Source organism: Neomonachus schauinslandi, chromosome 4 (assembly GCF_002201575.2).
Source record: "Neomonachus schauinslandi chromosome 4, ASM220157v2, whole genome shotgun sequence".
NCBI classification, from domain to species: domain Eukaryota; kingdom Metazoa; phylum Chordata; class Mammalia; order Carnivora; family Phocidae; genus Neomonachus; species Neomonachus schauinslandi.
The window spans coordinates 28,273,754-28,299,445 of NC_058406.1; the positions used below are offsets into that span (position 1 = coordinate 28,273,754).

Consider the following 25,692-nt stretch of genomic DNA (forward strand, 5'->3'; position numbering starts at 1 on the left):
ATCTAACAGACTGGGAGGGGCAGCTGAAGTGGCATTTTTCCCTCCTATTTTAAAGCCTGGGCCACATACACTACATCCTTGAGATTTTCTTGTTTTCACACCTCTGTTCCAAACTAACTGCCAGTATAAAAGGAATTCCACCCTTTCCATTCTGTAGACCTCATCTCTGTATCTGTCAGAGATCTGCATGCCATGGGTACGCTCTGGAGGAACTAAGAGGGCTCATTTAAGTGTCGGAAGTGCCACTGGACCCCATCACCTAAAGCCTTGGGGGTGTAGGGACTTTATTTTCACCAGCACCGGTGAAGGGTTTCAACTGTCAAACCTCAGAACAAATGCATCATGGCCTTAGAAATGCCGACTGGGCATGAAGAGAAGGAAGAGTTTCTCATTGTATATTTTTGTATAATTTAATAAACTTTTAAAACGTTACTGCTTATGTTTGAATTTTTTGTGTCTGTGTTTCTGTCCTTCTGAGTCATTGGTCTTCTTTTTGTTCCGGTTCCTATTTTTCACGTTGTGGGTTTCATAGTAACGCACACCAACTTTCCTGGATTGCTGCTGCCGCGCCGCTCGCCTCCGCTGTAAACAATGGCAAAAGGAAAAAAAAAAAATCAATCAATCATGGCAAAGTCACAGAAGAGGCCCCTCTGTTTCTCTGTGCTCCCTTCCTGTGCTGCTCCCCCAAGAACTAGAAGCAGCGCTAGTAACAAGCAAGGGCTCCCCTCACAGACCCAAGTGTGCCCTTCCACCGTAACTCGTGACACGCCCCGTTCTAGACTGTCATTTGGTCCATCCTCCCTGCTGGAATCTCTTCTACTGCACTCCTGACAAGTGGTCCCCTAGGGTGAACACTTCCAGGAACAAGCTCTTCTCTTCCCAGGAGGGCCCACCCCAGCTCTGATGAGCCCAGTTACAAAGCTGACGGCAGGGATCCATCTGCCTACACAGCTCTGCTCACCACAGAAAACCAGCAGACCCTTCTAGAGGATAGTCCACATGTTTGAGGACAGCGATCGAGAACTCAAGGACCGCCATCCACTGGGCCAACTGTTGATCCTATGGAACTGATCTCAACTAGGTCACCTAGAACTGGGGTTCCGAGAATTCAACTCCAGACCACCAGTTTTGGAAAGTGTGTCTCTTAGGAAACTGGTTTCTCCTCTCCACTTCCTGGGTGATGTTTAAGACCAAAACCACGTACTTCCCTAGATGTAAGCATCCTGCGAGTTTTATTTGAATGGTCCTCTTCCCTCTGTGCCTTCCTCTTCTTTCCCTTTTTGGTAGGTGCTGGAAACACAACACACGAACACACAGAGAAGAAACAGGACTTTCAAACTTTCAAAACTTTGTGTGTGAATGCTAAGGTAGGAATGAGCTTGATGTGTCGGAGGAAGAAGGCCAGTGAACATGGAGTGTGGCAGGCACGGTGCAGAGGAAAGCAGGGGGTGGCCAGGAGGCCCTTGCAGGCCACGCCAGGGTTTGCATTTATGCCACGGAAACACACTTTCCACATAGAAGCTGTGAGTCCAATGGAGTAAAGAATAGATACCTGACCCATCCCACCTCCCACAAAAAAATACGGCTGACCCACCCCTAGATTGTAAGGTTACTAATGGACTCTTTTCACAGGAAGCTTCCCGAATTAATCCCAAGAAATGTGCAGAATGAAAAGTGAATAATCTAAGCTGTGTGACAGACAGCATATAGAACAGAGTCATCTGCCAGTGATGATAAGCACCTGTGTGGGTGACCGCACACTCTCCAAGTTGAGAGATTAAAGTTACATTTCCCACAGTTTTAAAGATGCACACCACACCTAAGCGGTTTGACGAATTTAACTTTACCTGTGTCTTCTACAACTTCTTCAGCTGCTCTTTGTTCTTCAGATTTTGCAAAAATCTTTTCACTTAGTCCCTTGGATATTCTGCAACAGAAAAGCCAAGTAACAAAGCTGCCCATCACTCCCCTCAGCTGCCCAAATCAGGTGCCAACCCAGGGGCAGGAGGCAACGCCCCACAGTCCCGGCAGCTCCCTGGGCCTTGGTCAGAGGCAGACCTACGCTGCTCATACTTCAGGGAGCTGCAGCTTAGAAATGGACAGACCACTTCCTAAAAAATGGCATTAACTCCCTTCCACCTCCCAGAAAAATACTGCTGCAGTCCCCATGGCAAGTGTCTCAGAAAGGAACGAGCAAACCACAATTTGTGAGAAGACGAGGATACTACCTGACTGCTGAAAACTTCTTAGCTTTGGCTTTGTTTAAAAACTTCTGATATTTAGCAATCTTTTCATCCAGTGCTTTAATAACTGCCTTGGTGTCATTTGCCGCATGTTCTTCCTGGGACTCCGGGCAAGACTCGCCTTCCTCGCCTCCTGGTTGTTTCTGTTCCTCCACCTCCTCCTCTTCAGAAAAGCTCTCAAGCGCTTCATCGATATCGGACATCTCCAGAGGGACCAGGTCATCCCCAGAAAACTGAGGCACGACATTGATTTTGCCGAAGTTCTGCCGAACCCGTGCCAGAATTTGCTGCATTTCTGAGTCTGTGTCACAGTGACTGTTCTCTTTCTCCTTCTCAGTGATAGGCTCTGTGGCTTCACCTACAGCTGCTGCGACTTCCTCTTCTGCATTCTTCTGGCTTGTCTCTGTGGCAACTTCCAAAGATGAGGAGGATGGGAGCTATTCCGGCCAAAGAGGGGGGTGTGGGCGGGGGAGAGAAATGGGATCAGAAAATAAAAACCATTTCTGGACAGCCTGCTCTCAAGGAGGCAGTCCTCTTCTCGGGACTAAGGGAAAGAACTGAAAACCCCCACCCTGGAGTCACGGTGTTCATCTACCGTAGGCCGAGGTGCATTACACCCAGAAGCCGCTACTCAGAGATCAGAGGCATTCAGCTGCGGTTCCAGAGGATGAGCCTGCTGTGAGTATTAAACCACTCAAACCATCCGCCATGCACCCTCCCCAAGGAGGGGAACGGATGGGGCTGTGGAGATAGGCACACCCAAGAGGGGCCCACACAACTGCTCTAGAGGGAAAGCAGAGTGCTCAGCGGGGGGCGCCAGGGAGGCCGCTGGAGGAAAGGCATGAGCAAAAGGAGGGAAGCTGGCGAGGTGAGGCCAGAAGGAGCCGAGATGTGGGGGGACACTGAAACGACCCGCCTCTCTGAGGTAACAGCAAAGGCGAAGTGGGTGCCAGGCTTTATCCTGGTGCTTCGCATTTGTAGTATCATTTTATCCTTACAGCTGAGACTCACGGAACTTCTGGTGATTTTCCGAAGGCAAGAGTGGCTACACAAAGTGCTCAATAAATCAGGAATCCAGAAAATTCAGGAAATTGTATACAAAATTTGTAGGTCCATTTTTATACCTTTTTCCAAAGCTAAGTTTTTAGCTTTTGGATTCTGAGAGTTTCAGCCACTACCAGAAAGAAAAAAAGAAAATCGCAGCCTGGGGGAACTAATGATCTAAAACTCAATGACCAGACATGGAGAAAGAGTTCAAGCTAACCCCACTGTGTGCACACAGGGTCACAACAGACCCTGCCACACCTCCTCCTTCCTCACCCCTGGTGGCTAACGCACCAACGCACCCCCCAGCTGCTTCCCGCCATGTCTCCCTCCATGTCTCCTGCCCCTGGCACCGGGGTCCAGCCCCATGACTTCCCCTCAGCGCTCGGGCCATGGCAGGCGGCTCCCGCCTCGGGCGCTCCGGGTGTGCCACCACCTTCGCCTGTCCCGCTTTCCCCTCAAGACAGGCCCTCGGCTCCTGCCTCGTACCATTAAGGTATCTGCCAAAATGCCACTTCCTCAGAGGCCACCCCCACCCACCCCACATACGAGAACACGCCTCCATCTCCCAAGGCCCTTACCCTGGTTTTGTCTTCCTCACAGTAAGCAGTGCTTCCTGACATTCTCTATTTATCTGTTTCCTGTCTGCCTCCCTGTGGTGTCAGAATATACGTCTGGTCTTGGCACAAAAGCTCTAAACCCCTTGGTATTTCCTGAGTAAAAAAGGGGTGTCTGTCGTTCTTCATAACAAACCCCTTTCCACCAGCCCGGAGTTTATGCTGATGAGATGCTCACAGTGGAGCCTCACTTCAGAACAGGGGCTGGTCACCAGAGAGCCCAAGTACTTGATGAGAGGGCTAGAGATGGAGTTCAATCACCAATGGCCAGTATTTTAATCAATCAGGCCAATGTAACGGAACCTCCGTGAGAAGCCCTGAAGGATAGGGTCTGGGGAGCTTCTGGGTTGAATGAACTGATGTGCCACCCACAACCCCATACCTGGCCCTATGCATCTCTTCCATTCGGCTATTCCTGAGCTGTATCCTCTACAATAAAGTGGCCATCATGAACCACTTTTCTGAGTTCTAAGAGTCGTTTTAGCAAATTATCCAACCTTAGAACCTCTGAATTTGTAGTTGGCTGGCCAGAAGTGCAGGGACTTGGGAACCCCATCTGCAGCTGGCCTCTGAAGCGGGGACCATCTTGTGGGACTGAACCCTTAACCTGTGGGTCTGTGCTAACTCTTGGAGGTAGTGTCAGAATTGAACTGAATTGCTGGATACCCAACTGGTGTCAGAGAACTGCAGAGCTGGTATGGAGATGGTACCAGAGCATCCACAGACACAGAAGGGCAAGAGGCAGGGACTCATCTGCTTCCACTGTAGGACCGCTAGCGCCCAGCAGAGCGCCCGGCACGCAGGAGCTCCTCAGTGCACCAGTGCCAAAGGAATGAACCAATGAACGAACACCACGTGAAGAAGATGGGACAGGATTGGGTTTGGGTTTTTTTGGCTCTTTGGGGGTCTTAGCGGGGAGAGGGCAAAAGTTAACATCCGTTTCAGGTATGTTGATTCTGAAATGCTGGAGAACATATTCAACTGGAAGTTTCCAGCTGAGAACTGAAACTCTGGGAACAGACACGAACCCAAAAAAGCATTAGCATGGAAGCGAAACTTAAAGCCACCTCTTCCAAAGGCTTGGCAGAGTTCTGAAAAAGAGCCTAGGAATAGAAAAGCAAAGGGCCACAGCTGGAGCCTTGTGGCAGTCCACTGCCAGGGGGAGGGAAACGCAGCAGAAGGGAAGCTTCTCAATCCAGCCCAGAGGCCCCAAATCTAAGGCTTCTTTCCTGGCTATAAACTGTACCACTCTCCTTTCCCACCTGATTACGAGCTTCTTGAGGGCAAGGGCTGTGTTATTTACTCCTACGTTCTGTGCCTAGCATATGGTTGGGCCTAACAAATAAATGTTAAGTCAATCCTGGAAATGCCTCTGCTCCTCATGCATAAGGAAAGACAAAGGCTCGGAAGAGCACTTACAGTTAGAGCCCTCTTCATTCAAGGCCCTAAAGACTGGTATTTAGACTTGGTCTTCTATCAGAGATCTACTTTCTGATCTCCAAATGCTATCCGCCGACAGGGTCATAGCAACGACACTATGGGATGGGAAACAGTGGAAGGAAACACCCCCAAAGAAAACAGGTGCTCCATAAAGGAAGGCAATCAAAGCCATGAGGCCTAGGTCAGTAACCACACTTTCCAGAAGGCGGACCCACCCTGTTCTCTTACCTGGGAGGCTGTAGGGGGCTCCGCATTGGGTGGCTTGACAAAGAAAGGAATCCGGCCCCTCTGCCAGTCATTGAGAACCATCTTACCCACAGTCTGCAAGTCAGGCTCTCCACCCTGAAATGTCACAGGAAGACACCCGTTACATTCAAAGAACAAAACCACCTCCCAGCATTTCAGCTGCCCTGGTTGTTCATCACCATCTGCTTGCCAAGTTTCATACCGCTCACACAACACATACAAAAAAGGGTCCAGGGGCGCCTGGCTGGCTCAGTCGGTGGAGCATGCGACTCTTCAAGCCCCACATTGGGTGTAGGGACTACTTAAAAATAAAATCTTTAGGAGCGCCCGGGTGCCTCAGTCGTTAAGTGTCTGCCTTCGCTCAGGTCATGATCCCCGGGTCCTGGGATCGAGACCCGCGTCGGGCTCCCTGCTCAGCAAGAAGCCTGCTTCTCCCTCTCCCACTCCCCCTGCTTGTGTTCCCTCTCTCGCTGTCTCTGTCAAATAAATAAATAAAATCTTTAAAAATAAATAAACAGAATCCTTAAAATGGAACAGACAAAAAAATCCCCCCCACCCCCCAAAGAAAAGAAGGCCCATAGCACATACACACGTCTGCCGTGGGTCCTGGTCTACATTTGCACAAACTCTCGCTCACCTTCAGTAACTTCCCAGTCCGGAACGCCAGCTTCTCAAGAAAGTCCTCAGCATTCTCCCAAGAATCAATTTTGTATGTCTTGCTGATATATTCCGGCTTTGCTCGTTCAAGTACAGCACCAATGTGGTCTTCAGGAGCCTTTATTTTTTCAACTTGAACCTAGATGTTAACAGGAAATTTCTGCCTTACAGACTTTACACGGAAACAGTGAAGTTCACATTTGTAACAACATCTGAAAATAGATTTCAACACCACGATGCAAGTGGAGTCTAGCAGGGCCGGTCTCCGAGGTGGCCAGCCGCAGTCGGCTGAAAGGTCCCTGCACACCGGCCACTGCCACAGAGCCCAGGACTTAGTGCTGACCCCTGCTCACCACAAACTAACTGTGTGGTTCTGCAAGCAGTCTCAAGTTGGACCGTCTCACGCTACTCACTTGTAGAAACAGCGAAAAGCCTGTCAATCCCAGGACACAAAGAGAACTCGATAGTTTAAGGAAAGAGGGGAGGAATGTGCACACGATGTATGGCCAGCAGCCCTGGCTAAGGTTAAGTGGAGCCATTTAAAGGTTTTGGTCATATTCAGAAACAAGTGAGGAAACGCCTGAGTTCCAAAATGACTCAGCCCATAAACCCTCGAAGATGAATGATCACTAAACATAAACAGGCTCTGCTTCTCTCTGGATCCCGTGTGTAAACTACAAACTCTTTTGTGGGATGACATTGACCAGATCTGCCCAGGGCTCCAGAGACTCCCCAAGCAGGCTTCAGTGGAATGGAGAGGCCGCCCTGCTGAGCGTCGTGTTCCTAAAGTCGTTCAGACGGGATGACCCCAAACTGCCTTCCCAATGAGTGAAACGCAAAGGTATCCAATGTTCCCCCACAGAATGCTCCCCACAAAGGGCAAACAAAGAGCCTGTCAGGACCAAAAATACTCACCACCCCTTTCAGCACAATGTCTGTCTCCGAGTCTTCAGAGGGGTAAACCACACCTGGACAGTCAATAAGGAATATCCGACGCATCAAGGTGATATACTGCCAGACCTGAGGTCAGAAAGAAAGCTGGAGACTCCCCTGGGTCAAACACTCAGTCTAATCTCGCAAAGCTACAAAGTCTCTCCTCTACTTGGGCCTTGCATGAGGCACTTCCACTGAGTATAAACTGTTTCCACCAGCAAAGAGTCTAAAAGTAAGGCAGATAATACCAAGTCAACCTTTCCCTGACTTTTCAGAGTACTTTTCAAAGCTTAATACCGTCTGACTCCTCTTCCTTGCAGTAGAAGCATGCCGCTCCCCAAACACTCTATGCTTCAGGGTCTGTGCCCAGCTGCCAGAATCTACCGTAACACTGACTTTTCTTTCATAACCCAGGCACCAAATATTCTTGGGTTAGTTTTGTTTGTCAAATAAAAAGGCTGGAGTGACAATTTATTTTAAAGATTTTATTTATTTGAGAGAGCACGAGAGGGGGGAGGGTCAGAGGGAGAAGCAGACTTCTTGCCGAGCAGGGAGCCCGATGCGGGACTCGATCCAGGGACTCCAGGATCAGGACCTGAGCCGAAGGCAGTCGCTTAACCAACTGAGCCACCCAGCCGCCCCTGGAGTGACAATTTAAAACAGACTTAAAAATGAACAGCACCAATAAAAAATTTTTTAAAAATTAAAAAAAAAAATGAACAGCACCTCCCATATCATGCCAAAGGCACACAGTGCCATACAAAGTCCTCTCGGTCTTTACCCAAAAGGGCAGAGACAGCTCTGGTACATTCCAAACTATCAACTGGAGACTAAACCCTCAATGGTGGCCTTCATTCAAAAGAAGTAGATAGAAATCTTCATGGCCTAAACAACTACCCTCTATGGGAATAACATACGGAGACATAAATAAGGCCCCCTGGAGCCAGACGTACCTTTGTTTCACCTGCAATGGGGGCCACATTGCAAACTTTCTTGGAGCGCAATGTGTTTATCACAGAGCTCTTGCCAACATTTGGATAGCCAATGAACCCGACACTGATCTGCTTCTTGTCAGTGTGCAACTGTTCAAAAAAAAGAATACATACCACATACACACAGTTATGAACATCCCCTGGGAAAAACAGGTTGTGTTACTTTGCTTTTATTAAACAAAGAATACAGGGCAAAAGTGTCACTAGAACTCGATCTAAAGCTTAGACACACACCACCTACATTGTCTGAGTGGGCTGCACACACACACACTTATTAATAAATCAGAGGTGACTCATTTCCTTGGTTGTCCATGTGTTACTGTTCTTCAATGTTTTAAGGTTCAAAGTATGTAGGTCGAGAAGCAAAGGAAGAAAGAACTTGTTTGTCATCAGTTTAGAATACCATCCACAGATACACCAACTGGCAATCCCAAGACCTATCCCTCCTTTTCTCTGCACAATACGTTTTGCATTTTCACTGCCAAAAACAAACGACAGAAGAAGAAAAAAACAACCTCAGAAGTTAGACCACTGGGTGAGAGTCTCAAAGAGACAGAGCTCAACAACAGTCTACAGCTGGTTGAGGACTTCTGATTAAAGATGGCGGACCGAATGTCCACACTGGCCTCACTCCCGCCACAAACTCCACTATGATGACAGCAGTGGGAATGGACACATAGGAACCCCCAGAACCAGGCATATAAAACCAAAGAATGAGCTGGAAATGAGACAATAAAAACAAACATACGATGTTGGCAAAATACTAGCAGCTAAAAAGTAGTATCTAACTTGGCCTGCTACAAAGATAAAAGCTAAGGTAGAAAAACTAAAAATCCAGCAAAAATACTGCCAAAGAATCACAAAAACCGTCGGGAACTGGCAGGACAGCTACCACTAAGGGGGTCTGAAATCAAGACTAGCGAGATGTCTGCGGAGCAGTGGATGCCGCTCTATCCCTCTGTCCCCCAGAACGGGCACCCAGCTTCTCTGCCCCAGCGCCTTACAGATACTGATTTTTTTTGGAAACCCTGCACCTCTGGAAAATATCTTTCATTTTCAGATCTAAATGGGAACCTAGATTTAGGGATAACAGCAGCTGAAGGCAAGCGTTCCCAGTGTGATTAACTGAAAGTCTTAAATATCGACAACCCTACCCCCGCTGAGTTCCCAGAACCCTGGCAGTCAAGCTTATACATCCCTGAGCTGGAGACTGGAAGACTCCTTTATGGGGAAAGTCACAGATCCAGGAGTAAAGACCTATAGACACTGATACCGAGGGTGCCCTCCAACAAAAGATTGGGTTTCTACCTAGTTACCCTACAGTGAAGTCTATTATTCAATAGGCCCACCCCCCCCCCCATAAAATTTCCATTGGCTTTTTAGTGGCTCACCCTTAAATATGAACAAAAAGCCAAGAATAACCAGACATTTAAAGTGTGACACTAGTACAAGACAGAAAAATACAAAAAAAAACTGGCAGGAAACAGAGTCAATGTAGGGAGAAAGGAAAATTTCAAAATACACTACCATTATCCTTCTCAGAAACAGATGATAGTTCATCGGTGAAACAAGAATAGGGCAGGGCAATTCTTAAAAGTGACAGGCAAAATAAATGTTGCTAAGAACAGCTAGGTGATCAAGTCAGAGAAACGTCCCATAATATAGAGCAAAACATCACGAAGGCATTGAAATAAAGCAAAGAAAATTCAAGAATTAAACCAAGAGGTAAAACCAATTTCCTGAACGAAAACAGATGATGGGGTGGAGGGCGGGGGGGGCTCTCCAAGAAATAATACGGGACAACATCAGACAAAGTCCCGTCCAGTGCCTAACTCCCTGAACAGTGAAAGACTCACCTTAAAGCACATCACTGTGAAACTTTAAAACGGGAATTTTTTAAGAGATCCCAGCCACAACAGATCAGGGTCACAATAGCCTCAGCTTTCTCAATGCCACACCAGAAGCCACCAGAAGACAATGTAGTGGTGCCCTCAGCATTCTGGGGACAAACAGTGTGAAGACAGAATAAAGGTATTTCCAAAACACAAGGTCTCCTCCAAGCACTGCTTCTACAGAAGCTTTTGGAAATTATGTTCCATTAAAAGGAAGGAGTAAGCCAGGAAAGAAAAAAAAAACAAGAAAAAAGATCCCGTGTTGGATCCCTTGATCCCAATGAACAAGGGATCCAACCCAGGAGAGAGCCACGGGAATGCTCAGGATGACGGTGAAGGAGATCCCAGGAAGATGACTCTGCAGCTGGCCTAGGAGCAGCAGTCCCAAATGAAAGGGAGGTGCCCCAAGACTCTCAAAGCTCCCACTCTGCCAGAGGATTTGGTGACACGTTAGTGACAAACGACAAGGAGCTAATTAACACCAGAGAAGATAGAAGGTTCTATTAGAAAGGAATTATAATCACAGCACTGTGTGGATCAGCTGGGACTGATATTCTACGGTCAAAATAATGTAAACGCTGAAAGAAATAGTCATCTAGCCACATGATGTATAACGACAGAGGGAGAACAGAGGGAGGGGAGTATGTGTGGGGAGAGGACAGCTGTAAGAAACTTAGTCCTCACTTTCCATAGCAGAGACTCAGCAAGTGTCTAAAACAGCAGGTGGTGGGGCATGGGGAATGGGGTGGGGGAGATCAGAAATAGAATCGTAAGCAGGTATTAAAAATATGGAAGAAAATAATGGAGGTAACTAACAGCCACGAGTTGGAAGTGTCCGCTTCCGGGAAGTGGGGAAGGGTAGGACAGAGGACGCGCGTCCTTTGTTCGAAGCCAGGTAGAAGGAACGAGACATGCCAACACCAAGCTGCAGGTACAGAACGTGAAGCTCTGAGAACATCTGCATGGGCAACCTGGTCGCAGGGCTTCCCAGAGAAAGGCCCATCGGACCAGGGATCAGCAGGGGGCCTCCCGGGGAGGGGGGCAGTGTAGAAACTGCACAGGCCCGAGGTTGGAGGAGGCATGGCAGGCCTCGCAAAGCCAAGATGGGAAACACAGGGAGTGTGGGGAGGGGCCCGGCCCTAAGCAGAGGAGGGACTGTCAGGTGCCAGGTGCCAGGGATATGGCAGAAAGGGGAGCAATGCTCGTCAAAGACAGGCGTGCTGGCTGAGCTGGAAGATACTTTCCGAAATCCCTTATAACCCTGAGGCTCTGGAGGTTTTACGGCTCTCAAACCCACACTTCTCATTACCAAGATGGGGGAAGTGAGGTACATAACGTTCTGATGCACACCGGCAAGAGACATTCTTCCACGGACCCACAGCTCCACACTCCAGGAGAGGCAGATCAGGTCCCAGTACCTTTCCAAACTGCCGGAGAAGCTGAATAAACGCTCCTTTGCCAAAGGGGTTGGTAAGACTTGCATGGAAGGCAAGGGTCGGATAATCCTGGGAGAGGACAGCCACCCAACGTTTCTAAAGGGGGAAGAGAAGATACTTGTTTATTCATAATCCAGGAAGACTCAGAGCTTGAGTTACAGACCGTTTTTCACATAGACAGCTGTCTAAGGAAAATGTTAGCTATAATTCTTTAAAATATATTTCTTTAAAAAACAACAGTTAATGCTTTGTTTTTTGTCTGACAAACACGGAACAATTACAAAACCGGCTTTGGTGTGACCGAATGCCACTAATGTAACAGATGTGGAAAAGGCCTGTGGCTGCGGCACCTTCTCCTCCCGAACGGGCCACATCGCCCATCCCGTGGGTACCGCAGCCGTCCCTTCGCCAACTACCAGAGGGTAAAACGTGACTCCACTCGCGGTCGGTGAAGCACATTTTAGTTTTGTTTTCAGTGAGAATGCTCCCACAACTACTAGGTCAAAAAGTCCAGCACTTTAATGTCTCAAATCCCAAAAACCAGGAACGGCCTTATTGATAGAGAACTTGGCCTCCGACGAGCCAAGTGGCCTGGCAGTCTGTTCTGGGTAAGCAGCATACTTACTGTCGCCCAGGTTGGAACAAGGTCACATTTGTTAAGAACAAAGATAAGGTGTTTCCAGGGTTTTTCCTTCTTCAAGTAAGTCTCGATGTGAGGGGAACGGGTACCCATCGGATCTCTAGCATCAAGAACTTGAACTACAACATCTGAGGAGTCTATCACCTGTGATTCAAAGAGGCGAAAATGAGTTGCTTTAGTACAGATGAGAAGTGGGAGACAGAGGACATTTAAAGGAACCGGGGAAAATAAAACAGTGAGAACTTCAAAACACGGGTAGGTTGTGGCCAATCTCAGTGCCCAGTGATCGGAATTCAAAATTTTTTCCATCCTGTGAGTAGAAGAAACTTGTCTAATTTCAAATAGGAAAACTAACTTAGATATAACCCACCTTACTTCACAACTACTATTCATTATTAAATAAAATCATTTACTTCTTAGACTTCTAAAGGTTTCTACTGTCACAGGGTTTATGGATTTTACAAAAAACTAAAACACGTAGTTTGCCTTCAGGGTACTACTTTCCTGTTAGGGTTACTGCTGGATTATGGGACTGTGCTTGAAAGCCTTTAGTCACCAAGAATTATCTCTAGTACGTGGACAAAACTCAGCCAAGTTGAAGAGCGCTGGACCAGGACTCCGGACACGCGAAGGCTCCTCCACAAACCAGGTGGGTGAGCTGGGTAAGGTATTCAACCTTTCTAGATGTGTGTTCTCATCTATAAATGACAGGGCTGGACTAAATAAATTAAAAACCCCCATGCAGCTCTAACCATGTATGATAAATTTGAAGTCTATGTAATGTAGCTTTTACTATTAAGAAAAAAAAAGAGGGGTGGGGGCGCCTGGGTGGCTCAGATGGTTAAGCGTCTGCCTTTGGCTCAGGTCATGATCCCAGGGTCCTGGGGTCGAGCTCCTCATTGGGCTCCCTGCTCAGCGGGAAGCCTGCTTCTCCCTCTCCCGCTCGCCCTGCTTGTGTTCCCTCTCTCGCTGTGTCTCTCTCTGTCAAATAAATAAATAAAATCTTAAAAAAAAAAAAAAAAAGGCAGTTATCCAGAACAATGGTAGTATGTGCTTAGCCACACCCGTCCTGGTTTTGGAGGGGAATGAGGGCAGTGGAGTTTGTGCTTTATTTGAGAGAGCTTCCATATATCAAGATCAGTTTTCTCATACAAGATCATAAAAGCCAAAGGAAGCAATCAACAAGAAGGAACTGAAAGTCTTACCTTGTAGAGCTCACCCCATATTCTTTTGGACTGTCCCTTTTTATAAATCTCTTCTTGGGCTTCATTTCTAAATAAGAAAACACTCAAAGTGAGCAAGTGGACCCTATAAAGAGGATGTTTAGGGAGAAGTTGACCACGTGCCACAGGAAAGGGCATCAAAACTACTTGGAGATGGGGCAAAAGCAAATTTCATTGAAAAAGTGACTATACCCAAATGTCCATCAATGGATGGATGGTTTAAAAATGTGTTGTATGTATAACGGAGTATTATTCGGCAACGAAAAAGGATAAAGCACTGACACAGGCTACAATGTGGGATGACCCCAGCGACATTCTGGTCCTAAGCCAGACGGACAGAAACTGTAGGACTGCACCTAATATCAAGTACCTCTAGTCAGAGTAGTCAAACTGCTAAGAGACAGAACACAGAATGGTGGCCACCAAGTGCTGGGAAGTTACTGTCTACGGTAAATACTTTCAGTTTGGGATGACATGAAAGAGTTCTGGAAGCGGACATGGAGCCCTGAAGGCTGCAAAACCACATAGGTGTGCTTAATGCCACTGAATTGCAGGCTTGAAAATGACTGAAATGATACATTTTATGTACAGTTTACCACAGTAAAAAATTTAATTTAAACAAAGTGACTCAAGAGGGGCGCTTGGGTGGCTCAGTCGTTAAGCGTCTGCCTTTGGCTCAGGTCATGATCCCAGGGTCCTGGGATCGAGCCCCGCATCGGGCTCCCTGCTCCGCGGGGAGCCTGCTTCTCCCTCTCCCACTCCCCCTGCTTGTGTTCCCTCTCTCGCTGTGTCTCTCTCTGTCAAATAAATAAATAAAATCTTTAAAAAATAAATTAATTAAAAAAGTGATTCAAGAAACACCAGGTATTGGCAAGGATGTGGAGAAAGGGGAACCCTCGTGCACTGCTGGTGGGAATGCAAACTGGTGCAGCCACTCTGCAAAACAGAATGGAGGGTCCTCAGAAAGTTAAAAATAGAACTACCATGTGATCCAGTAATTGCACTCCTGGGTATCACCCAAAGAATACAAAAACACTAATTTTTAAAAGATATATGCAACCCTATGTTTACAGCAGCATGATTTACAGCAGCCAAATTATGAAGGCAGCCCAAGTGGCCAACAACTGGTGAATGGATAAAGAAGTTGCGGTACACACACACAATGGGACATTCCTCAGCCATCAAAAAGAGTGAAATCTTGCCATTTGCAACAACATGGATGGAGCTAGAGAGTATAATGCTACGCGAAATAAGTCAGTCAGAGAAAGACAAATACCACAGGGCTTCACTCATATGTGGAATTTAAGAAACAAATGAGCAAAGGAGGAAAAAAGAGAGAGAGAGAGAGAGAGAAATAAACCAAGAAACAGATTCTTAACTCTAGAGAACAAAGTGATGGTTACCGAGGGGAGGTAGAGGAGGGGATGGGTCAAAGAGGTGATAGGAGTTAAAGAGTGCACTTATCATGATGAATAAATGATAAAAAATTAAAAAAAAATTTTAAACCATAGATCATACATAAAAAATATGAAAACATTTAGAAATTTCAAAAATAAAAATATTTTATTATTTTTTAAAGGCATGTTTTATTTTTAAGATTTTATTTTTAATTAATCTCTACACCCAATGTGGGGCTCAAACTTACAACCCTCGAAATCAAGGGTCACATGCTCTAACGACTGAGCCAGCCAGGTGCCCCCCCAAAATAAAAATATTTTAAAAAGTGACGGCAGGTAGGGGCCCCTGGATGGCGCAGTCGGTTAAGCATCCAACTCTTGGTTTTGGCTCAGGTCATGATCTCAGGGTTGTGAGATCGAGTCCCCATGTCCAGGATGGGAGTCTGCTTGAGTTTCTCTCTCCCCTGTCCCTCTCCCCCTCCACCACCATACACTCGCTCTCTCTCAAATTAAATCCTAAAAAAAAAAAGTGACTGTAGCTATGTGACATGTCACGGAAGATTATGAAAAGGAATTGGCAGGACCTGAGTCATAATCTATACTTCCATAGGAAGAGAAATATTTCTAATAAGGCTGAGAATCTGTTTATCCACTAGCCTCACAGACATTTATCCAGTGTCCTGGAAACAAAAATGGTTGTCTTCTCCCCCATTATCTACTGCACCTTTTGGAGGAGGAAAAATTCCTATCAGCAGAAGCACACAAAGTCCAAATACTTCTACGAAGAAAAGAGCTGCCTCTCTTGCCTGGCCTCAAATGGCCTGACATCATTGGCAGGAGGCACACAGCTAGACGTGGGCCGTCCACAGCACCGGGGTGGCCCTGCTGCGGTTAAGTGACAGCACCTCAGTGCTGAGGCACCTGGCGCACTCACGAGGGTGAATAGGGAACACTGGTCAACCCTTTTGGAGGGTGCCAGGCAGCTGCCTGCCAAAAACACGCCTGTTCTCAGACATAGTCATTTCCCCATAAGAACGTATCTTAGGGGAAGAATTAAGAAGATTCCATCACACTGATGTTTTACCCTAGCCTTACTTACCACAGGGTAAAACTACAAACAGCATAAATGTTCCACAGTGGGACTATCGATTAAGTACTGACACAGAAATCTATTGTTAATAATTTAGAAAAGTATTTTTTCTAAATATTTATCTAAAATAAAAGGCAAGTTAGGGCGCCTGGGTGGCTCAGTTGGTTAAGCATCTGCCTTTGGCTCAGGTCATGATCCCAGGGTCCTGAGATCAAGTCCTGCATCGGGCTCCCTGCTTGGCGGGGAGTCTGCTTCTCCCTCTGCCTGTCCCCCCTGCTCATGATCTCTCTCTCTCTCACTTTCACTTTCTCTCTCAAATAAAATCTTTAAAAAAATATTTTTAAAAAATAAAATAAAAGGCAAATTAAAATAGTCTTAAGGTATTATATTTATAAGTGAACATGGAGTGTAAAAAAGAATAATCTAGATTCTTGACCTTCCTTTGGGTATGAACTCCTATGAGAACACAAAGCTATCGATCCTTCTCCTCCCCTCCCCAAAACAAATATAAGACCAACAAAACACCACCACCTTTATGCTTGTACGTACATTTTCCACGTTATCTTCAGAGGGTCACAGGAAACTCAAAGGCCATCCGTGAATCCCCAGTGGTCCAGAGTCTCTGTTTAAGGAAGCCCTGACCTTCACGATTTTAACAAGTAACATGGTCAGTGGGATTATGAGTTCTTCTTAGTTTCTTTGTGTTGCATTTCTAATTTACCTATATATTCAAAACTGTCTTTCCTAGACTTTACTGCTATTATAATGAAGTAAAGAAAGTTATTTATTTTTATTTGGGGAGTGAAAAAAGAGACCCAGAGGAAATAAGCCACCTCAAATTATTTTCATTCTGGCCCTAGCTTCACAAATTTTTCTAGTCAAAGGGAAGAAGAGCACTAACAATCTGGGAGTTAAAGCACCGGGGACGCCTAGGTGGCTTAGTCAAGTGTCTGCCTTTGGCTCAGGTCGTGATCCAGGGTCCTAGGATCGAGCCCTGTGTCGGGCTCCCTGTTGAGCTGGGGGGCCTGCTTCTCCTTCTCCCCGTGCCACTCCCCCTGCTTATATGCTGTCAAATAAATAGTATCTTTAAAAAAAAAGAAGGAGTTAAAGCACTGAGCTTCATGTGGGTAAAATAAAGGTAAAGACGTTTTGTTGCAGAACAGCAAATGAGAGTGGTATGAACGTTCAAATTGTACCTGACACCAGTGTCTTCAGTGACCAGGTCACGATCCTTGCCCTGGTCATAGCTCTCAGTGGACATTTCTGCGTTTTCTAGAAGAGACTGCATATCACTAGCAAATAAGTTTGGTCGCTTCCTCTGTGACTTTGGGCCGAATGTAGTTTCAAAGCTTTCAGTATCAAGAATGTGCACCTTTGAGTTCTAAAGAGAAAAGAGAATTATTCATAAAGCTAAGGAAGGCGCTGAGCAAAAGCGAAAGTGAAAAATCGACCCGGGAGAGGTTTTCTGCCTTTATTTTTCCAAAGCTCAACCCGTACCAAAAACTACAACATGGATGCAGCTTGGTTTCAAATCAGCCTGAAATCACAAAAGCACTTGTTCCCCAATTCTGAAATTCTGTAAGCCTCCTTGGAGAAATACAAAGTAATACAAATAGTCAAAGCAAGTACGAATAGTTGTGTAAGAGTTGCCAAAAACTCTGCTTTATTTCATTTATCATAAACTTCAGTCAAATGTAATTAAGGCTACAATGATGAACATTAACTTATCTTTTCTGACTTTTTTTTTGAGCTTTCAGACAAGTGCATAAAATTCGCCAAATTCACAGATTTTGTCAAGGACAATCATACTCAAATTTGTGTTTTTTTTTTAAACCAACTGTAAATGCCAACTTTTTCTTGGAAGTTAATTTCTTTCATGGCTAAAAGGAATTGCTTGTTTTGTAAGATGCATTTTAGTTTCAGATAACATTTTCCCTAATTTAGGTAACATTTTTATTAAATGCACATGGAAAGTCTTCAGATGAAAAACATCTAGCAAAAGTCCAAAATAATAGTTTAGATGTGATAAAAAGGAACCTGATACTAACTAGAACTTGCTGTGCCTGTAAAGGAGTTACGGGCATAGGAATTTTTGAAGCAGGATAAAAGTCAAAGTTTGAGTTAGGATCTATCACGTAACAGATGTTAACAGCCTGCAGAGAATGCCCTCAAAAAAAAAAAAAAAAAAAAAGTGCCCTCTGCCCCGCAGTACAAAGCTCCTCTGCAAGCACCAGCTACTAAATGCGGATGATGGAGCCACGCCTGTGGCTTCTGACTTTGATTCCCCCCTCCAATTCCCAAAGATCCTTAAGCTATGGTCACCTTTTCAGATTCTCTAACCCATCTCCTCTTAGTTCAGTTGTACCCACTTGCTACCCTCCCACAAGGGAACATCCCCAAACAGAAGGGTCGGGTTTTACATGGGAACTAAGTACTAATGTCACTGGGAAAACCGTGATCAAAATTATCCTTGGAAATCTCATAAATCACCTACAAAGCACAGTACACAAGGAGGTGTGCATGGAAAGCTAAACATTAACAAGTACCACGCAGTTATAGGCAGTAGGCAATAAAGGACACAAATCAAATCAGTTACAGTATTTTTGCTCTATTGCTACAGAATTAGTCATTTTAATGTGCACAGAGCTAAAAATTAAAGCATATCTGATTTGACTCCACTGTGCAGCCATCTCAAGAATTAAGTTTTATAACCAGTAGTAGATATGGCACTAAAATAAATAGGTAAGGTTTCAAGGCCAAAGCACAAAACTCCTCCCTTATTCTGAGTACCTATCTGCATCAAAATCCCAGCTGACTGCTGCAGCTGTGGACCCTTCGGCCTACAGACCAGCGATTGAAGTCTGAATTTTAGAAGCATTGAACAACTGGAATGGGCAACAAAGCAATAAATCCATAATAAAAACCTCTCTGTTCTTCTCATAAACAAGATTCAATAGTTTGTTAAAAGATGGCTTTAGGGAAAACAGACAAAAGAGAACAAGGGAAATGAGCAACTTGTCTGTGGTTCATGAATTACACTCATGTGTTTCCCTGAAAGAAAACAGTCATTCCACTAATAGGCGCCATTCTTCTAGTCCGTCATAAAACAAAGCATAATTGACAAAACCTGAGGCAATAACCAGGCCTTGGTTTTTATTTTGTTCTGCGAGTAAACAATTTTCTTTGAACTGTTTAATCCATGTATGCATGTCAATGTTTCCTTCCCCTCCTTACATTGGAACCAAGGCTTATGTACTGGCTACATTTCTGGGAATTATTATTCAATGCAAGTAAAAACGTGCAAACATTAGGCCATTTTTTTGGTTATGTGTGAAACTCATTCCACTTCAAGCCCGATTCCATCCTTACTGTCCTTCAACTCCAACGATTAAGAACCAATCTGACCAGCACCCTTTCCTTCGCTGGAAAGAATTCCAAGGGTCTCACAGAAGCTGAAAGTACACAGCACCAAAGGGCTCCCCCCTATCAACCCAACCCCGACTCTACATTTCCCTAAAGTTTGATGGAGTCACCACTTAAACTAGTTTGCCTAACAAAAAAATGTACAACTAGTACTAGTAATAGCCATGATCTATTTAGCTAGTAGGTGGTGTGCTATGTGCTCACTATATGCCAAATGCCTCATCTGCATCTGATCACCAAAGGAGGTAGGTTTCCTTGACTTTAATAGCCAGGGAAGTGAAAGCTCATGGAGAAACCTAAGGCTCTACAAGTCAGGGAGAGCAAAGATTAAGTCAGGCCTGACTCCCAAGCCTGTGCTCTGATCCACTAGGTACTGCACCTTCCTGACACGATGTGCTTCATACCAAGGTGAGACCCCTAACAAAGGGGAAAGCTCATCAGTACTGCATGATGAGAAGAGCCACTCTTCTCTACTGAAGAACAAAAGACAAAGCTGGTTGAGAGGGCTCGGCATGAACTGTGCCTAAGAAATTCCACTGCCAGGGATATCCTCCAACTTACATGAGGCTGGATCCGATCATGGAGAAGAGACATGGGTAACTTGCTTTGTTTCATGACCACTTTGTATGGATCCTTCATAACTGTGCCCATTTCCTCTTGAAATTTTTGTAACGATGACTGTTTAATCACACGTGTGTTTCCTGTTTTAAAGAAGAATGTTGCCATTTAATAAAGAACTCCTTTTTGCTTCTGCATCCTTCTTCCCAATGACACAGGGAAAAGCAAGACTTTGAATTACCCTGGCTTTACCCAAACACCCGATACATCCATCCCATGGATCCATTTTCAAACTTAAAAGTGGGGGGGGACAAGAACAAAAAAACTGCCTCTCCTGCACTCATAGACTATGAACTAATCCACCAACCCAGACACACAAAGGGTTTCAAGAGTTTTCCAAGCCCAATTTCCTGACTGGATGAAACTGAAAAATCAACATCACTGAATGGAACTGAGATTTGACAAACATCCGACACTTCCTGCTATATCTGGCAAAGAAATTTGGAGCCAATCAGAGCTGATCTATCAGTCTACACAGAGAATCCTGAAGCACAGAACCCGGGTCAGAGTTACCGCTTTTTATGGTTATGAGCGTTTGAAAGGACTATTAAATTAGCCAATAAATCCACGCAAGGGAACCAAATAAAGCTATATAACACTACCTGGAGAACACCTGGGAAGTGAGGGGGCCTGAAACACATATTCAACAGAACAGCTCGCTGGAGCACAAATGCAGAACCCAAGACGGCGAGGGCTACAAATCCGGTGCCGATGACACTGGGCTCACTGCGGGCTGGGTACAACTCTCAGCGCCGCACACGTGTTCACCCACCGAACTCCCACAGCAGTCCTACGAGATACGGACTGCTTTTAGCCCCATTTTAGAGACCGGAAACCAATGAACAGAGAGACGTAATAACTTGCCCACGGTCACAGAAATGGCAGAACGAGAATGCACACGCAGATGATCGGAACCAGTATAGAGCCACCATGCTAAACACCTCTCTAAAAGGTTTTTCTTTGACACTTTCCCCGAGTTGCAGCTTCCTAGAGGGTATGCTGTCAAAAGACAGGCTGAAAGGTAGCTGCCACCTTCCACCAAGCACAGAGGTCAAGCACCGGGCAAACAATGGGGTCTGACCATCTGACTGGCCCACACACCTAGCAGGGACTAAGGGAAAGCCAGACTGAAATGAAGGTGGAGTTCCCAAGAAAGAAGCCCCGATCCCCTTCTATTCATTCTTGGGAAAAACCAACAAGAGATCCTTCCACTGGCACTCAGTGCAAATCCCCATTAAGAAACGTTTCAAAGGAATGGCCAACGATTGCACTTACACTTCGTGTTAAAGGTACGAACATATCTGCAAGGCCTCTCTCAAACAGCCATCTCTCCAGGCCACCAGAACTGAAGAGCTGTGAGAGTTCTCAGGTCTGTGAAGGCCAGTCACTAAGATGTAAAGGATGGCTTTATCTGTTTAGGAGGGTTCACTTACAATTAACGACGATGAGCTCTTTACAAAAAGTATTTATTTATTTATTTATTTTTTAAGATTTTATTTATTTGACAGAGAGAGACACAGCGAGAGAGGGAACACAAGCAGGGGGAGAGGGAGAAGCAGGCTTGCCGCGGAGCAGGGAGCCCGATGCGGGGCTCGATCCCAGGACCCCGTGATCGTGACCTGAGCCGAAGGCAGACGCTTAACGACTGAGCCACCCACGTGCCCCTACAAAAAGAACTTATTTATGGAATCCACCACCACTACTACTTTTCTCAGCACTTTTCCCACTATGGGTACTTCTCAGCCATTTCTCATATAATCTTTTGACAGTTCGACTCACCCCCAAACTTCTGCCCTTTAGACACCTTTTAAGCCTACCCTTTTCCATACAGCACCCGTCCGGTAGAGCAAAAGTGACAGAGGCCGATACTCACCAAACCACTTAATATTTGGTTCCACTCTCGCCACCGTGCCAGAAGCCACCGTGGACTGATACTGCAGAGGCTTAATCACTTTACCACGACTGTTCCTAAATTGAGGAAGTAACAGATTCTGGTTGATGACAGAAGAAAGGCAAGAGCAAAGCCTGGTTTCCAGAACACTCTTTCCATCAAAAGGAGCTTTTTTCTTTTTTTGGTTTTAAGTGATCATGAAATACAGATTTCAGTAAACAAAAAGTACTTCTACATTTGAAACAGATTGTCCAAAAGTCATTTAACCTCTTGCAACAGAGCACGTAATGATTTCTGCTGGATGAATAACAAATAATGCTGATGTTTAAAAATCTGTTTACTGTTTGCTTTAAAAAAAAAAACCACATAAGTTTTTTGGGTAATTATTTGAAGATTGGTTTAAATGAATTTTAAGTAGAGGGTGATTTATGCTGGAACTCAAAATTCTAAAACAAACAGCAGAGTAGGTGACTAAGGCAGATTAAGTTCATTGACGTTTGTGTTTTAGACACATCTTTCAGAACGGATGAAGAATCTAATTACCAAACAAATTAAGACCAGCTAGCAAAATGCCACGCTCAGCAAGTCCCCGTGGTAGAGGCTACCTCAGCAGAACTCACAGTTGTGATGAGTTTCCAAGTGCCACAATGTTGTGATCTAAAGTTTCGCATTAAAAAACAAGTTTCCTGGCTGCTTGCATAACTACAGTCCTATATGTTTTATTGAAGAAAACCAGAGTTCTCTTGAGGGATATTTAACTTGAGATTTAATGTGCTATCCGTGAAGGCCGAGGCTGTGAGGAATAAAACCTCCACTGGCCGTACAGTATTGTTACACAAACACTATTTCACCACTTGCTACCCATGTCTTGAACCGAAAATTTGCCATTTATCTTAACAGCACCCGTATCAGATGGTATTTGAAAATATGCCACTCCTATTTGGGGGATGTGGACGTGGGAACGTTAAAGGTGATTAGGTCTCAGCTAGGAGTCCAGGGCACGAAGGAAAGGGGAGGATGACAACGTGGAATGCTCACCTGCGCTCCTTTTGCCGGTACATATTCAGGCGCCGGATTGTGGCCCGGTCCCTCATGTTTTGGCCTCCTGCTCCCTGCACTCGATCTAGGAAAGACAGAAGTAGACCACGAACTATTTGATAACCAAGTTTAAGTATCCATTGCCTCAAACTCACCAACGCGCTCACTCAAAGTAGGCAAGCTGCCGCCTCGCTGCAAAACATCTACTCTCTCCCTCTATCACTCCAACAAAATTATTATCACTGGAAGCTACCTGGTATGACAAAGCTCACCTAATCTTGGGTTCTCAATATGACTGAGTTTGATAAGAGTTAATAATTTTGAGCATTAATTGTGGCACTGTGCGATCCACATTACAGGCATCACCTCATGTAATCCATAGAATAATCCTACAAAGAGAGATACATTAGCCTCATTCCTCAGGCTAAGAAACTGAGGCACAGGTGGCCAGACACCTTGCCCAAGATTACACAGCTACTAAATGGCAGAGCCAGAATTTGAACAAAAGCATTAGCTCACCACCTGTGCTCTTACCTGGGGGTCCCCGCTGAGCAAATACCGAGTGCCTGCTACATGCAAGGCACCATGGAGACTATGATTTTGATACTTAGGTGTTCCTTCTGTACCAGTTTCTTAATTTCCTAATGTTTTTGTTTAATCAACAGCAAAGTAGGTAGCGATTCTTGCCTTACATCTCAGAGAGAAAGAGAAGGACAAATAAGCATGCTAATACTAGCCTAGCTTTGCCTTTTGGGGATATCTTCCAGTCACCTGTCTACTCCTGAAGTGATGCAGTAGAAAACAGGCTGAAATCCCAGCCCTGGCGGCTCTACCGTTCACCAACTGTGCCAGCTGTGATGAGCCACTTCCCCATTTTGGCTCCACCTCTTCACCTATCACATCATAACCTCTAAGGGCCTTTTTGGGTCTAACAGTCTAAGATTCCAGTCTACGCAAATTGAATAATTTATCAGCAATCCAGGGAGAACGTTCGATGTGATCAGTTCAAGTCCTCAAAAACTTTAAACCATATTTAAAAACAAAGTGTTATTAACTAAACCCAATAGAAGGGACACCCCCAAAGACTATCTTGTTCATCCTGCAGGTGGAAACTCAGCAAAACTCATAAACATCTCTAAAAACATCCTTATTGAAATGATCATTAGTTATCTAACTGTAGGGTTTTCTGTGCCCTTTACCAGGTGGGATGACTCCGAGAGCCAAGTGTACAAACCCTTTCTCATTTAAATGATCAAAGCAAGAGTGGCAGGCAAGTGTGGTCAAGTGTGAAACGTCAGCTGGGTCGGCCCTAACACCACTTGTAATCTGACTTTATCTAATTTACTTCTAACAATTCCCTGAGCTGGAAAGCTGGAATCATACAAGACTGAAATACGTTGGGGGAGGGGCCAACATACAGAGGAACGCGAGAGGAGGTCAAGATCACTGCCCTTTCCAACGCAGAGCTTCCCAGTCTCCGCATCTCACAACTGGAGATGCCCCAAGGCTGCCAGGCCTGAATGTTCACTTTCCCCGACGTTAGACCGGGGGCCTAGCACCTAGCCCTGAGAGGCGTGCAAGATGTCAGCCCTCCTCAGTGCCTCCGAATGAAAAAACCACCTTCTCCCTTCTCGTCCCCAATAGCCACTAGGCGAGAGGCCACTCCAAGCAACGCCCGCCCGGGTGTCCCTCCTCCCCCCGACCTTCTCGGAGCCCTCCCCACCAAGCTTCCTTCAAGCTTCACCCTCCGCGAGCCCCGCCGCCTGTACCAGGGTTTGTGCTGGCCTTGGAGAGGTTGATGGTGCTCCGTCCTTTGTACTTGGGCTTCACCATCTTGCCGACCGGACGGAAACCGGAGCGCTAGACCCGGCCTCGGACGGGTACACGAGCTCGTAACTTCCCAAGCCCTGCCGAAGAGACCCTCCGGAACCACGCTCAACCACGTGTGCGCCGGCGACGTCACTTCCGCTCGCGCCCCTTGCTTCCCCTGTGCGACTTCCTGCGAACGAGCGGCGCGCGCCGCCGCTCTCCTGACTCCGCCCCCGTCCCGGCCGCTTAGCCGTCACGCAGTGTTGGAGCCCCCGCCCCTTTCGTTGCCTAGCAACCGCCAAGCTGCCCCGCCCCAGCGGCCGCCTAGGTACTCGGCACGCGCGGCCCCGAGCCCCTAGTGGGTACACCCGCACGTCCCAGGTCAATGGCACAAGCTTAAGTTCAATTATCTCCTGAGGTTGTCCTCTAACCCTTCCAAAAGTGCCTGACCAAATATCAGTCAGACCTTGCCACCCTTCTTAAAACTCCGGTCGTCGTGCATCATCACACTTAAAGAGAGAGAGAAAGAAACTCAAAACTCTTAGCCATCCCTACAGAATTCTGCAGGATCTGGCCCCTGCCTATTTATCTGTCCTCACTTGTACCTCCCTCCCTCAGATTATTCTGACATTTACACTGGATCCGTCCGCCTGAGTCACTCTTCCTTGAACCTTTGCATAGCTAGTTCCCTCTGGTCATTCTGTTCTTGGCTGGGATGTCACCTACTGGTAGGGTTGCAAGATTTCGCAAATAAAAATACAGGATACCCAGTTAAATTTGAATTTCAGATAAACAATAATTTTTAGTGTAAGTATGTCCCATGCAATATTTGGGACATAACTTTACTAAAAAAAAAAAAGTAAGAGCTTATCTGAAATTCAAATTTGACTGGGCATCCGGGATTTTATCTGGCAATCCCTTCTACTGGGAGAAGACTTTCCTGGCTGATCTTTCCAAATCAGCCATCTCCTGCCCTTCTGCATTTATTCGTTTTATTTATTTCATGACATTTATCACCAGATGAAATTATGTTATTTACAGGTTTATCTGAGCTTCCCCAAAA

General features: G+C 45.8%; 1 protein-coding gene across 2 annotated transcripts; it reads right to left on the minus strand.

Annotated features, from left to right (window-relative positions):
• Positions 1-388: 388 nt before the first annotated feature.
• On the minus strand, positions 389-24,842 carry GNL2 (G protein nucleolar 2). Of its 2 annotated transcripts, XM_021683721.1 has the most exons (16): positions 24,590-24,842; positions 22,821-22,905; positions 21,765-21,859; positions 19,835-19,974; positions 17,047-17,231; positions 13,346-13,412; positions 12,126-12,284; positions 11,483-11,596; positions 8,134-8,262; positions 7,163-7,267; positions 6,228-6,386; positions 5,573-5,686; positions 2,229-2,680; positions 1,848-1,927; positions 1,205-1,290; positions 389-582 (listed from the first exon to the last, which is right to left on the minus strand). In XM_021683721.1, exons 1-16 carry the CDS (start codon positions 24,651-24,653, stop codon positions 430-432), a joined length of 2,187 nt encoding a protein of 728 aa, XP_021539396.1. In that variant the 5' UTR covers positions 24,654-24,842; the 3' UTR covers positions 389-429. The 2 variants fall into 2 exon arrangements, with proteins under 2 accessions (XP_021539396.1, XP_044769907.1); XM_044913972.1 differs by lacking the exons at positions 17,047-17,231; positions 21,765-21,859; positions 22,821-22,905; positions 24,590-24,842 and having other exon boundaries at positions 417-582; positions 19,835-19,951.
• Between the last annotated feature and the right edge of the window lie 850 nt (positions 24,843-25,692).

Coding starts and splice junctions, on each gene's coding strand:
- GNL2 (XM_021683721.1), bottom strand. CDS start 24,653: ATGGTGAAGCCCAAGTACAAAGGACGGAGCACCATCAACCTCTCCAAG. Junction 21,860..22,820: donor TACCGGCAAAAGGAGCGCAG/GTGAGCATTCCA, acceptor TCCTCAATTTAG/GAACAGTCGTGGTAAAGTGA. Junction 1,291..1,847: donor AGAAGTTGTAGAAGACACAG/GTAAAGTTAAAT, acceptor TTGTGTTTCCAG/CACCTACCAAAAAGGGAAAG.